Source organism: Mesoplodon bidens, assembly GCF_964165515.1.
Source record: "Mesoplodon bidens genome assembly, chromosome: 5".
NCBI classification, from domain to species: Eukaryota; Metazoa; Chordata; class Mammalia; order Artiodactyla; family Ziphiidae; genus Mesoplodon; species Mesoplodon bidens.
In genome coordinates, this window is record NC_138161.1 from 99,128,550 (window position 1) to 99,143,783 (window position 15,234).

Below are 15,234 nucleotides of genomic sequence, written 5' to 3' on the forward strand. Positions count from 1 at the left end.
GATGACCATGTGGCCACTTCCTTGTGGATTTCTGTGTCCCTGTCCTCTTGCTGAGGCCACTCTTGATGTCCTTCATCTGGACATGGGTTATTTTTTCCCTTACAGCTTTCACTATGTCTATTCTACTTCTAAACACCCTGCTGTAGTGAATGATTTCCATTTCTGTAGCTCTTCCTCTCTCCCGATAGATTGTAAGTGGTCATTTCACTTCACTGCAAGGACTACAGAAACTCTGTCCTTTGCTATTCTCTCCAAGAAAACCTACACACACACACACATGTTTAAGAAGGCAGACAGCCCTTGAGAAATGTTGTTCAGACTGGTTAAGAAACTAGAATAGGGCTTCCCTGGTGGCACAGTGGTTGAGAGTCCGCCTGCCGATGCAGGGGACACGGGTTCGTGCCCCGGTCCAGGAAGATCTCACATGCCGCGGAACGGCTGGGCCCGTGAGCTATGGCCGCTGAGCCTGCACGTCCGGAGCCTGTGCTCCGCAACGGGAGAGGCCACAACAGTGAGAGGCCCGCGTACCGTAAAAAAAGAAACTAGAATAATAATTCAGAACTTAACAATAATAACTTCCTTATTCATTCACTCCAGAACTATGTGTTGAGTGCCTTTGATGTGCCAGGCACTGTGCTAAGTACATTTGTTAAACTCAATGGCTCCCAGAGTGTAGTAGCCTAGACTTGAGGAATACTCCTGCTACACTGAAGGCCAGGCTTATAAAACACTACAAATTGATTAAGGCATTTCACCCACATTTGGTTTGTCAGAGCACAAAGACATTGGCCTTTTGCTCCTAAAAGTATTCAAGGTTTCATTGCTTTCAACACTCAACAGCAGAAGATTCTCAGAAGCTGAAGGAGACTGGAGATCCAGCCTTCCACCCAGGAAAACATCGCCAACAGTCGGCTACCTTTCCCTAAATCCTCCCAGTAACAGAGAGGGACCTGGTTCTCTTGGTGGATGCTGAGCTGATACTTGTGTTCCTGAAACCTTCACCCCTTGGTCCTGTGTCTGCACTTTGAGCATCACAGAACATTATATGCCTTCCAGTACTGAAACACAACTACTGACCTAAATTTGCTCTTCAGTCCAAAATTCCTTAGAGAAAGCGTGTGCACTAACCAGCAGCATACGAAAGTACCTGATTCTCCTTACCTCCCTATAGAATAAATCAGGAGGCTAAAAAAATTGCTACCCCCAAACTCATATTCACACAGGAAGACATGATTTCTTATGGATTAAGAAGACTGTGGCTCAGGTTCAGTTCTTGGCTTTCTTACTTACAAACTATTTGGTCCGAGGTCAGTTACTTAACCTTCCTTCGCTTCAGTTTCTCATCTGTTAAGTGGGCTCACAACAGCAGTCAACTCCTATGATTGTTGTGCGATTAAATGCGAAGATGTATAGAAACCTCTCAACAAATGCCCAATACATGCAGAGTACTCAACAAATGGTAGCTATTGTCAAAGCATTTTTTACTTTTGTAGAGTCCTTCTGTGTGCATTATTTTATTTGATTTCCACAACCTTACAAATTGGTATTACTAAGCTTGTTGTATGCAGGAGAAAAGTGAAACTACCGGGGTTTAAGTGACATACTTGAGGTCATGCTGATAGCAAGTGGCTCAATTTAGATAAGAAGTTAAGTTTCCTGAGTCCCACCCCAGTGTTTTTCTCTATTGTACCATGTGAGATCTCAGAGCAAATGGGACTCAAAGTAAACTATTGACAAACGCTATTCTACATGGAGGTTGGTCTCTGGGGCAGAATCTTCCTGGATACTACAAGCTATCGAATCTGATTGAAACACTTGGCTAGAGCAATATTTCAAAATTCTTGTTCATGATTAGTGGAAGTCTGCAAGTATTACTGAGAAGAGGTAAACTGCTGTAGTAAATAGTGGGTGATGGGCCTGCGTTATTGGCTAACCAATACAGGTCTTTGCCCAGCTGTGACAATTCCCTCAAGGATTCTCAAAGGTTAAGTAATTGTGGTTTTTAATTACTTCATTTGTCTCAGAGTAATACTTTGTGCTTGGTAAGAATTTATTACCTGTATTTTGTCCCCAACATCATAAATCATATAGGATTATATGCAGGTTTGTGGTCTGGATTAATGATTTCTAAGGTTCCTCCCAACATGGGGGACTATAAAAAGCTTTGTAAAACTTTAGGAGAGGAATTTTTCTATGAAAAGATGTTTAGTTAGCAATTGCCCGACCATTTCCTCAAAGTTGGCAATTTTAACTTGATAATATCCATTTTTTTCCCCATAGGAATTTGGTCTTTTTCTCATTCAACAATTTCAATAAGTCTTTGCAATAATGATATAGTCAGTTATGAAATATTACTAAACTCTGCAACTAGATTTCACATTGGTGGTTTGATGAGTGCAAAATTGCCAAATAGTTTAAAACACAAATAATGCTATCAAAGTAAGCCAAAAAGGAAATTAATCAGGTTGAATACAAAATGTTTTTTAATGTATCTTGAATTCTGTCAGTGGATGAAAAACCTATGACAAAGCTGTGATGGAAAGCCCAGACAGGGCTATGGAAGGGGTCTTCTAAGTCGGTCAGAGCTCTGAGGATTGAAGACTCTGTTTCTCCATTACGTCTAATACCTTGAAACCTGGGGATTTTTGTTTGCTTGCTTTCAGTTTATCACAGGTACAGTAAGTCCCCTACATGTTCTGAAAGTGTGTTCGTAAGTACAATTTGTTCGTTAAGTCCAACAAAGTTAGCTTAGGTACCAGAATAACACAATCAGCTATATAGTACTGTACTGTAATAGGTTTATAATACTTTTCACACAAATAATACATTAAAAAAAAGCCAAAAAGTAAAGAAAAACATTTTTAACCTTACAGTACAGTACCTTGAAAGTACAGTTGTACAGCACAACAGCTGGCATACAGGGGCTGGCATCGAGTGAACAGGCAAGAAGAGTTACTGACTGGAGGGGGGAGAGGAGGTGGGAGATGGTAGAGCTGAAGGATCATCAGCGATAGGAGATGGAGGGCAAGCTGCAGTTTCACTCACACCTGACGTTGATGGCACAGGGTCTGGTTCCTTGCTGGATTCAATTCTATCTACCCTCTTAAAAAAACAGGTCCAGTGATGCCTGGGTAGTAGCTCTTTTTTTCTCATCATAGATGACACGGTAGCACTGGATTGCATTCTGAACGGCTGCCGCAATCTTCGTGTACCATTCTACGTTCGGGTCCCGTGCCTCAAAAACTAACAGATAAAGAAAATCCCCTTGCCATTTCCTGCATCGTGAATCTCTTCGGTTCTTCAGTTACTTCTTCTTCTTCTTGTCGCTCCACTCTCTCAATTATTTTCACTTTTGTTTCCATCGTTATCGCTCAGCACGTCTTTTTTCTTTTTAACATCTTTATTGGAGTATAATTGCTTTAAAATTGTGTGTTAGTTTCTGCTTTATAACAAAGTGAATCGGCTATACGTATACATATATCCCCATATCTCTTTCCTCTTGCATCTCCCTCCCTCCCACACTCCCTATCCCACCCCTCTAGATGGTCACAAAGCACCAAGCTGATCTCCCTGCACTATGCGGCTGCTTCCCACTAGCTATCTGTTTTACATTTGGTAGTGTACATATGTCCATGCTACTCTCTCACTTTGTCCCAGCCTACTCTACCTCTCCCCATGTCCTCAAGTCCCTTCTCTAGTAGGTCTGAGTCTTTATTCCTGTCCTGCCCCTAGGTTCTTCATGACCATTTTTTTTTTTTTAGATTCCATATATATGTGTTAGCATACGGTATTTGTTTTTCTCTTTCTGACTTACTTCACTCTGTATAACAGACTCTAGGTCCATCCACCTCACTACAAATAACTCAATTTTGTTTCTTTTTCTGGCTGAGTAATATTCCATTGTATATATGTACCACATCTTCTTTATCCATTCATCTGTCAATGGACACTTAGGTTGCTTCCATGTCCTGGCTATTGTAAATAGAGCTGCAATGAACATTGTGGTACATGACTCTTTTTGAATTATGGTTTTCTCAGGGTATATGCCCAGTAGTGGGATTGCTGGGTGGTATGGTAGTTCTATTTTTAGTTTTTTAAGGAATCTCCATACTGTTCTCCATAGTGGCTATATCAATTTGCATTCCCACCAACAGTGCAAGAGGGTTCCCTTTTCTCCACACCCTCTCCATCAGTGCGTCTTAGTACCAACTACATCACTGCTGCTTTTACGCTTGCTTCCAGACATCCTGGGCTTGAAATAAAGATACTGTACTACTGTACTGTATACAGTACTGTAAAGTACACAAAAGCACAACCACTTGCAGAGGATGCACGCACGTGACAATGTACACCAGACACGTGAACTAACTTACGTTATCAGACATGTGAACGCACGTTCGTATCTTTGAAAGTTCGCACCTTGAAGGTTCGTAGGTAGGGGACTTACTGTACTGCTCTTAGACTTATCAGTCATCATTTGAGCTGTTTAAAAATGCTTAAGTTGTTTGATCTATTGTCTCAGGCTCACAAAGAAAAAAAAAAAACAAGCAAGAGAATGAAAGGAAGGGCCGGTTGGGAGAGAGAGAAGAAATGGGAAAAGTTTAGAAAGCAAAGGGCACTGGGCTCATCTCCAAAGGAGGAGGAAGGAGGCACTTGGTGGGGAATGATGTCGGCTAAGGTATTTCTCCGAGTCAGCTCCCAGGGAGCACAACTGGCCCAAACAGCCAGCCTACTTATTGCCCAAAGCCAGGTGGAGAACTGGCAAGAGGGGAGAGGTCTGTGTGGTGGGAAGGGAGGCAGACAGAAATACGATGTTGTAGGACAGGAAGTTCACAAATGAGGTGCTAAGTGGAAGACAGGCTGTAGACTTAAAATTTTCTAACTTTCCTTGATGCCGTAGAAAATAAAATGGAAGAAAATATATTTTCTATAGTTTCAGTTTAGTACTTCTTTTGAGAGTGTTACTACAACTTCAGTGAAGAATTTAAGCCTGCTGTGTGATTCTTGTCCTAAAACAGTTAGCTTAGTCATTCAGAGGAGGATCATCTGCCTCAAGGGTCTGGGGGGCCAGTCTTCTATTTCAGGGGCCTAGGCAGGAAGCCAGGCTTACAGTCGTTCTCACCTAGCAGGGTGAGCTCAGTCAAACTGCACTCAGCTCACACAGGCTGAAGTACTGCAAAGGACTCCCGCTTTGTATTCAAAAGGCAGATATAAGCTTTTAGACCACTTGTGTTTCCATTTGCCCTTGCCACTTACACAGAAAATTAAGGGCTGATTTTAATCGCATGGTTATTTTGAGTTATTGGGAGCACAGACTTACTCTCTTGAGAAAGCAACGTGCCAGAAGTTCAGGGTTTTCAGTGCATTTTTCCAATTCTTTTAGAAAAATCCTAGGGAAAGAAAACGATAATAATGCTTTGATTTTTACATGTATGGGTTTAACAAAATTTTCTGAAGGAAAATCACATAAGGTTTTAAGAGGTGCTTAGAAAAATGCTGTTTTCCAGGCTTGACTGCTTTTGACTCATCTTCAACATGCTGATTTGGAAGAAAAAAATGTATTTTGTGACATTACTAGGATTCCCTGAAACCACTCATACCAGTTCTGGTAATCCTAAACACCAGCCACAGACAGACTGGATACACTGAAGATCCCTGCTACATGATAGTAATGTTAACAGGAACTGCTGTTGCTGCTGCTACTACAACTATCATGGAGAGCTGACTATAAATCAGGCATAAGCTAAGTGCTTTGCAAACAATATCTCATTTAATCCTCCACCAAACCTTGTAAGACAAGGTTTCATAAGTGTGAAACCTGAGGTTTAAAGAGGCTGCATAACTTCTCCAGAGAAAGCAGAAATGGGATTTCCATTTCAGCCTTGTGTCTGACCAATGGACAACAGATGTGGTTAAGAAACAACTGCAGGGCTTCCCTGGTGGCGCAGTGGTTGAGAGTCCGCCTGCCGATGCAGGGGACACGGGTTCGTGCCCTGGTCTGGGAAGATCCCACATGCCGCGGAGCGGCTGGGCCCGTGAGCCATGGCCGTTGAGCCTGCGCGTCCAGAGCCTGTGCTCCGCAACGGGAGAGGCCACGACAGTGAGAGGCCCACATACCGAAAAAAAAAAAAAAAAAAAAAAAGAAACAACTGCAGTTCAATTCACCAAGCAGTCTCTTCCCTCCTATCAATTAGATGTATGATCCTGGGGACATTAGAGTGAGTAAAGTTAGTAAACAACTTGTGGTTCTGTCATCTGTAAAATGAAAGGGTTGGAACATGATTTCCAAAGTCCCTTCCTTCTCTCTAGAACCCAACACCCAAGCAGCCCTGGGCTGAAAGGACAATTCCCTGACCCGTTAGCATTTTCTAACACCCTGGTTCCCAGCACTCCGCTACAATAATAGGTATGTGGACTTGTGTCTTGGTCGACTTTGTATTCCCAATGCTGAACACAGTGCCTGACACAGAACAGGTGCTCAGTAAATGCTGATGCGTGAGTAGATAAATAAGGAAAGGAACCCACAAATGAATACAACATCGATGCCTGACACCAGTACATGCTCCATTAATGTCTTTTCCCTTCTTCCTCAGGGACCTTGTGACACTTCTCGCCTCTTTCTTATCCCATCCCACCCCAATCCAATCCACTGACTCTGGACTACTTGATTAAGCCTAAAAATGTCTAAGCACTTTCATCTCCAAATTCCATCAGTCTGATTTCCATCCTTCCCTTATTTTCCATTTTCCCTGATAATCTGAATGAATATATACCTGTTGTGAAATTCATAAAGTTCTCTAATATTCCCAAAGAGAAATTCCTTGTTATTCCGAAGAACATCTGGAATTAGATGCTTCAGCCAAATACAATCCATTGGAATGATATATCCCTGCAGAGGTGGAAACAGGGTAGGTCTTACAAACAGGAACATATAAGAGATGATCTGACTTAGCCACTCCAGGGACCAAAACTTTAATAATTGGGGAGTAAGGCACACATGTCCTGAAAGCCATTCCATCAAATATATTCTTTTGATATTATTTTCCTCATGTGTTTATCTTCAGAAGAAGATGGCTTAATGGCAATGATAATAAGATGGCATTTTTATAGGAAGAACAAATCTATTTTTTAAATTCGTCACATAAGTCAAATGTGAAAGGAAAAAATGTACCCATTATTTTATGACCTGATGCAATTACTATTGTCTTATTATATTTCCTTCATGACTTTTTTTAAAAAGCTGTTTTTTATATGGTTATAATCACCGTACATATATAATTTGTGGTCTGTTTTTCCATATGCATTTTAGACTCATAAATTTCTACATATATTGTTTTAAATTTAATCTTACAAGCATTCATTTCAATGTTGCTGTATATTATTAAAAATAATTATTTTGTAACAGTTGAATAATACATCATTTAGCATGTATATAAGACTTTATCAACCATTCCATTCCCTGGACATTTGGTTTTCTTCTGATGTTTTATTGTAAAAAAATTTCTATTAAAACTTTGTATATATAGTTTATTTCTCAAGATTATTACCTTAGGAAAATAGAGAAAATATAAAGTTTCACTCAAACAAAAAATGCTACTTAAAACAATAAGAAACAATTCTCTCATTTATTTATCAAAAAAGTTTTAATTATCATACCCATTGTTGGCAAGCTTATGGTGAACCTAGGTGGGCACTGCTAGAATCATGTGAATTGGTACAATCCATTGAAAGTTATTTTGTTACATGAATCAATAGTCATAAGAACGTCCATATTCATACTGAAAAAACCACTTGTGATATTACAAGACCTGAAATTTTGGTGGGGATTCTAGAGACATATGGCAACTATTTTGAGTTTCTTTCTGCAACAAAACTTTTCTAGTTTGAATACATGCTTAACTTCCCCCCACCCCAAATCTACTTACATCAATTATGTTCTTAATCTCTTTTATATAAGTCTCTTCTGTCTCAAGCAAGTCACGTATAATGCGCCTAAATCAGCAGCAGGTGGGAAGATGAAAGAAAGAGAGAGACAGAGGGGGGGTGGGGGTGGGAAGCAGTGTTTTAGAATTCTTTTAGAATAATGGTCATCAATACAGTTCCCCTTAGTGGCTCATCTACTTAGGTTGTGGTCAGTTCATTCCATCTGTTGAACACCCAAGGCCAATATCTCACAAAAGCACACTCTGATCACACTGGCATGAGAAGAAATGGCAAAGTTAAAGGGCTCAAAATCCATTTATGCAGTCAGAGCCTGACCTGTTTGTGAGCCATAGCAAGGGGGTCAATAAGGCAGACACTGGAGTCAGAAATACCAGGTTGGGATCCTTGGTCAGGAAGGTCTGCCAGATCCCTACATCACACATGTGGTTTCCTAGATGTTCTCTCCAGCCTTCTGCTGTTTCATTGCTCACATCAAGATCTTGGACCTACAAGGATGCATTTTGTTGTGCATGGGGCTAGATGGATGGCTGTCCTGCCCCCTTCCTCTGGCATTCCATGTCTCCGTGTGATTGAGTTCCTCAGCCAGAAGACATGAGCTCTGTCTGCTTCCCCGGAGAAAGGCAGGTGGGAGGTGTGGTATGCAGAATTCTAACATAGCCCCCAAGATTTCTGGTCCCTGGTACACACACACACATCCTCCCAGTTAGTCAATCAAACACTAACTTAAGTGCTGCTGGGAAGGTATTTTGTCATTCAGTTTTGTTCCAAATCAGTTGACCTTAAGATAGGTAGATTACCAGGTTGGGCACATCCTAATCTCGTGGACCCTTTAGGTCTGGGTCTAAAAGTCAGAGAGATTGGAAGCATGCGAAGTCTTGAGCACAAGGGAGATTCTCCTTTGCTGGGTTTGGAGATGGGGGGAGGGCATGTGGCAAGGAAGGCAGGCAGCCTCTAGGGGCCTACTGGCCCCCAGAAGACAGTCAGCAAGGAAACAGAAGCACTAGTCTTGCGGTTGCAAGGTACTGAATTCAGCCACAACCATATGAACTGTGAAGAGGATACCTTCTAAGAAGCGCAACTGGTCAACACCTTGATTTTAATCAGTGGGACTTGAGCAAAAAGCCAGTCTTGTCATGCCTGGACTCCTGTCCCAGGGCAATTGTGGGCTGAGCTGCTAAGTTTGTGGTCATTTTTTGATGCAGCAATAGAAAACTAATAGAAAGAGTGAGGCCAGTCCCCACATCTATCTCCAGACAGACTGCTTTCTTTCTCTCCTCAGGCTGTGTGGCCATACTTTTTTTTAGGGCTTTCTTTCAGGCCTCCAAGTGAATCAGTGTTTGTACAACTGTTCACATGTAGAATATATACATTTATGGTTTCCTGTGAGCTGTTGGTGGATTATCTATTAAACAGTAGCCTACCCTAGAAAAGAGTTTCTTTTCCTCTCATAAGAATGGGTATGACAAGGGACAAATAAAGAACACAATGTAGGAAATTCACACAAATACATAAATGGCTATTAGTCTTATGAAAAAAATGCTCAATATATATGAATCCAACAAAAACATATTGAAAAGAAGTACAATTTTCAACTTCTATCATATGGCAGACATTGCAAATCTCAAAGGAAGACCGGCAGATGAAGATATGGAAACACACTCAGATAACATTGGTGAAAGTACAGATTTGTGCAAGATAACTTGGAAATATCTCATCAAAATTTAAAACACATGCTCCTTGACTCAGTAATTTCACTTCTAAGTATGTTCATTGTTTATAATTAGAACAATAGAATGACAACAACCAGATATAAACTGGAAATTACTTAAATTATGGTACATACATATAATGAAATGCTATGCAGTTTTTAAAAAGAATGAAGCTGACTGAACCATGCTGACATGACACAGTCCAAGTATTTTAAGTGAATTTAAAAAAAAAACCAAGATGTACAACAGTTTGCAGAGTATGACTATTTGTGTAAAATTTATACTATGTGTAAAATGAGTGTATATGCATACGTATATGTAAAATTGTATATGCTTAGAAAATTCATGCAAAGAAACTTAAAACATTGTTAACAAGGTGGGTGGGAGAGGGTAGGGGTGGAAGTTTGGGATTAGCAGATGCAAACTGGTATATGTAGAATGGATAAATAGCAAGGTTCTACTGTATAGCACTAGGACGTTGGGGAAATATACTCAATATCCTGTGATAAACCATGATGGAAGAGACTATGAAAAAGAATGTATATGTATGTGTAACTGAGACACTTTGCTGTACAGCAGTAATTAACACAACATTGTAATTCAACTATACTTCAGTAAAAAATAAATGAAAAAAAAATTGTTAACAGTGATTGCTTTTAGAAAATGATACCGAAGACTAGAAATAGAGGAGAATTTTTACATTTTATTCTGCACCCGTTTTCAATCTTTGATTTAAATAAAAAATTTAAATATCTACTGCTTTTCTAATTAAAAAAATAGTTTACATGACGTTTTATTTATTTATTTATTTATTTATTTAGTGTGTGTGTGTGTGTGTGTGTGTGTGTGTGTGTGTGTGCGGTACGCGGGCCTCTCACTGTTATGGCCTCTCCCGTTGCGGAGCACAGGCTCCGGACGCGCAGGCTCAGCGGCCATGGCTCACGGGCCCAGCTGCTCCGTGGCATGTGGGATCCTCCCGGACCGGGGCACGAACCCCTGTCCCCTGCATCGGCAGGTGGACTCTCAACCACTGCGCCACCAGGGAAGCCCCTACATGACGTTTTAAAATGAATGTTACTGGAGGTAATGACATATAAACCCCATTTGAGAGATATAAATAAATCCTACAATCTACTTATTTTATAGCTCAACAATTATTCTTTCTTAAAAATGACAATTTCCCTATCCATTTATAAATGCTCGTTATAAGGCAAGACTGATAAAGGATAGCCATTGACCAAGGATACAATTGCAAGAAGTATAATTCTACCAAAAAAGTTACTCTAAGATCATATTTAGCTAACGGTGTCTCTGAGTAAGAGGTTCCTTTGCTTTTTGTAAATCATCCTGAAATGATGATAGTTACTATGTCGGAAGGAAATATAGGCCTCAATACCAGTCTGTTTCTATGAGCCATGACATAAAGTAGGACCACAGCAACAGTTAAGCATTCATAGAAAGCCAGAGTACAGCCAGCCTCTTATATCTCTGTGAAGCACTGGGCTTAAGCAACTTGGCAAGGCTGTTTAAGAATGTGTTGACAATTAAATGAAGTCACAAGGCAGAAGTAACTAGGTGGTGGGCAAAAGTCAATTTTATCATCCAACAGTTATATAAAAACTTAGAGACCCCTAGGAGTCTTTACGAATCTGACACAAGAAAAAATCCACAACTCGGAAGAAAAAAAGTCCCTTGTCAGGTCATATCCCAGTTCCAACTGCTTCATTTTACTTATTTGAGTGCAATGGATAAAACTCCAACAATAGAAAGTCTCCTGAACACTGGTAGCCTTCATTTCTGTTCAGATTAAAAAAAAAAAGTTCTCATACCACTGTTAACCATTCTTTTATCTTTCTTCTCCTTTGTTTTCCTTTCAAATAACTTTATAAAATGGGAGAAAATCGATGATTCTAGCTGAAGATTGCCTGCTTTATTATTCCAAAGCACATAACTTTGTTCACAGAAAAGGTCAAGGATTTAATATCTAAAGTCATCAAGTATATATAATGTAGATAAAAAACAGAAAACATTGGGAGTACTCAAATAATTTTAAAACCTTAAACACCTAAAGCAATTTATGCCCTGGTGGATATCTAACCAGAGGTGGAACACTGTAATTAGGATGGGGTTCACAACGCCAGATCAGCCCGCATGAATGCAGTCTACACTAAATGTATACTCTGGCTTTGTTTTACATGTAAAAATGGTTCACCCCTCACCGACAACCCCAGGTCATTAAGGAGGAAATGGAGGCATAATGTGTTTTAAGGGACTGTTTCTTCTCTGAAGCCATATTTCAAGGTAGCATAAAAAAAGAGCTTTGGAGATCTGGTTCCATCCTATATGACATCTCGTGTTTGTTTAAGATGATACCGTAAGCAAGAGGCAAGAAAGGGAAGCCTTTTAAAAAAATGAATACAGCCCTATTTGGTAAGCAAGATCATTAATGTAGTATGTACAATTTAGGATCTCCTCATAAGTTTCTTCTTTGCCCACACACCTTAATCTGTTCCCCCTTTTAACCCTTGCCCCTCGCCCCCTCCCCAATTTCCCAGCTCTCCAATAGAAGAGTATCCTTTTGGAAACCAGTCTGTTAGAAATATATTTTTGCTCATTACCTGTCAATACAATTGCCATCAAGAGATTTCATTTACTCCTTGTATTCTATCATTATCACTCGTGTCAGAAAGTATTATAGATTTTCACTTTTAAAAAGCTAGTTTTCAGGCTTCCCTGGTGGCACAGTGGTTGAGAGTCCACCTGCCGGTGCAGGGGACACGGGTTCGTGCCCCAGTCCGGGAAGATCCCACGTGCTGCGGAGCGGCTGGGCCCGTGAGCCATGGCCGCTGAGCCTGTGCGTCCAGAGCCTGTGCTCTGCAACGGAGGAGGCCACAACAGTGAGAGGCCCGCGTATGGCAAAAAAAAAAAAAAAAAAAAAAAAAAAAAAGCTAGTTTTCATCTAATACCCTCTTTGCCAAATGGAAAGGTCTATTCTTATCCGTTTCAAACCCTAGAGCATCTGACGTAATGGATACTTATCTTCTTAAACCTTTCTCTTCCTTTGGTTTCTCTTTATTATTCAATCTTCATTCACCACCCACCTCTCTGTTTCTTCTCTATTCCTTCCTTGCCTCATCTTCCTCCTTGTGTCTAATGTTGCTGCTCCCCCAAGGTCTGAACTCAGGTTTCCAGACTTCCTTCCCTCCTCTTCCCTCATGCTGTTGACTCTTCCACATCATCATTTTCCTGCCAGACTTTTGGTCATGCTCAAGCCCATGTTGCCAATGGTCTACATATGTCTTCACCTGGATGCCTCCCAGACACCTCATCACCTCAGGCTGAAACAGAACTCATCAGACAGAAATAGCATGCATATCGGTGGAAGGGTCATATTCTAGGGTCCCTAAAACACAGCTGTCATTGCAAACTCCTCCCTGCCATTATCACTTACATTCAATCTGTCACCAAGCCTCATCTTTTCATCTCTGAACACACCTCTTGGAGTCACTGCTTATTCTCCATTGCTGACGCCACCAATACAGAGCAGATTCCCAAGCCTTCTCATCTTGAATACATTGGGGTACTCCTAGCAGCTCACTCTTGCCTCTGAGATCTCACTCCCATCAATCTATTTTACAGACTTCCAGTCGATGCCCTTCCTAAAGCTTCAAGTCCATTATGCCATCATTCTCCCTCTTCAAAAACTTAAAATAGCTTTCAATTGCCCACAACTGTCAATATTCCTCCCAGGATTTCAAGACTCTCTATTCATGTGAAAAGAATCTTCCTAGGGGGCTTGCTCAAAAGGTAAGTACAGACCCACAGATTCAGAATGGGGAGCAATGGATGAAATATAGAGGTAGAATATGTAATTTTCACAAGCAGCCCACATGATTCTAATGTGGATGTCCCCTTATTTGGCTAAGTAACACTGAGCTGATCCACTCCTTTAAGCCACCTACCCCCCTTTAGTTAGGCCAATGGTATCATTATTTTATACTTCTTTTCAAATTCTAATCATTCCTGAAAGTTCCATTTCTCCCTTTTCCATGAAAACTCTTTCCAACAGCTTCAGGTGAAATTAGTACCACAGTCTTATCCTTGCTTCCCAGACAAAAACCATTAGATCCATTTACCAAGCATGTACTAGCTCCCTATTATGAGCCAGGCACCATGATAGGCACTTGGGATAGAGAAATGTACCAAAATGCCAGGCCTTAGGGAGTTCATAGTCTAATGGCAGAGACAAGAAAATCAGTGACTCCTGTGCAGAGTGATAGGTACCAGGTAGCCAGAGGAGTCAGGCGCACAGAAGGGAGGGGACACTGCCGATTTTGAGTTGAGTGAAGTTTAATCAGAGTTTTGAAAAAAGCAAGCAAGGGGACAAGGACAGGGAATTGTCCCAGACCGAGGACGACAGTGTGGAGGAGGGAGCAAAGGTGAGAGATGTATGCTCTCCCAGTACTTGTAAATTCTTTGGTGGGGCTGGGCCAACAGTCTAGTACATTCATAAAATGCTAGAAGCAGATATAAACTTAAAGACCATCAGTTAATCCTTATATTACAGATGGAAAAAGAAAGCCCCAGAGCCATGCACTGACTTGTCCAAGGTCTCTGGCCTTGGCAAAGTCCGTGTTCTTCCCACTACATTATGTTGCTCCTCTTGGCCTATGTTTGGGGTGCATCTAAAGTCCTGTTTGCTGATTATGAAATAAAACACAAATTAAAATGAAACTCGCATGGTGATATAAAAATACTGGGTTTCACGAAAATAGGTTTCCAAGTCTATTTCTGCTTCTAATATGTAGGGTAACTTTGAGCAAGACATTTTCTTTCTCAGGGTCTCCATTTATTCATGTGTCAAAAGGCTGAATTAGATCATATTGAGTATCCCTACTGGTTCTCATAGGTCGTTCTATAAATACATCATTTTTTTTAAAATTTATTTATTTTTAACATCTTTATTGGAGTATAATTGCTTCACAATGGTGTGTTAGCCTCTGCTGTATGACAAAGCGAACCAGCTATACATATACACACATCCCCATATCCCCTCCCTCTTGCGTCTCCCACCCTCCCTATCCCACCCCTCTAGGTGGTCACAAAGCACCGAGCTGATCTCCCTGTGCTGTGCGGCTGCTTCCCACTAGCTATCTGTTTTACATTTGGTAGTGTATATATGTCCATGCCACTCTCTCACTTCATCCCAGCTTACCCTTCCCCCTCCCTATGTCCTCAAGTCCACTCTCTATATCTGCGTCTTTATTCGTCTCCTGCCCCTAGGTTCTTCAGAACCCTTTTTTTTTTTTTTAAGATTCCAGATATATGTGTTAGCATACGGTATTTGTTTTTCTCTTACTTTACTCTGTATGACAGTCTCTAGGTCCATCCACCTCACTACAAATAACTCAATTTCGTTTCTTTTTATGGCTAAGTAATATTCCGTTGTAAATACATCATTTTTAATAAAATGTATGATGTGGTCTTTGGTCTAATCACACTTTGCTTCTCATTTCTCATAAGAAGCAAAGGTCGTAAGATTTTTTGTCCATTTACAGCCTCAATTAACTAAACAGTTAAT

The 15,234-nt window shown here is 40.7% G+C and overlaps 1 protein-coding gene across 1 annotated transcript in view; it reads right to left on the reverse strand.

Annotated features, from left to right (window-relative positions):
• The window catches only part of MCF2L2 (MCF.2 cell line derived transforming sequence-like 2), a gene marked incomplete at its 5' end in the record, with an annotated part of 240,613 nt that overhangs the window by 42,504 nt on the left and 182,875 nt on the right, over positions 1-15,234 (reverse strand). The window contains 3 exons of the mRNA XM_081235351.1: positions 5,321-5,390; positions 6,774-6,889; positions 7,926-7,992. Coding sequence (XP_081091477.1) covers positions 5,321-5,390; positions 6,774-6,889; positions 7,926-7,992 — 253 coding nt within the window. The remainder of the gene's footprint in view (positions 1-5,320; positions 5,391-6,773; positions 6,890-7,925; positions 7,993-15,234) is intronic.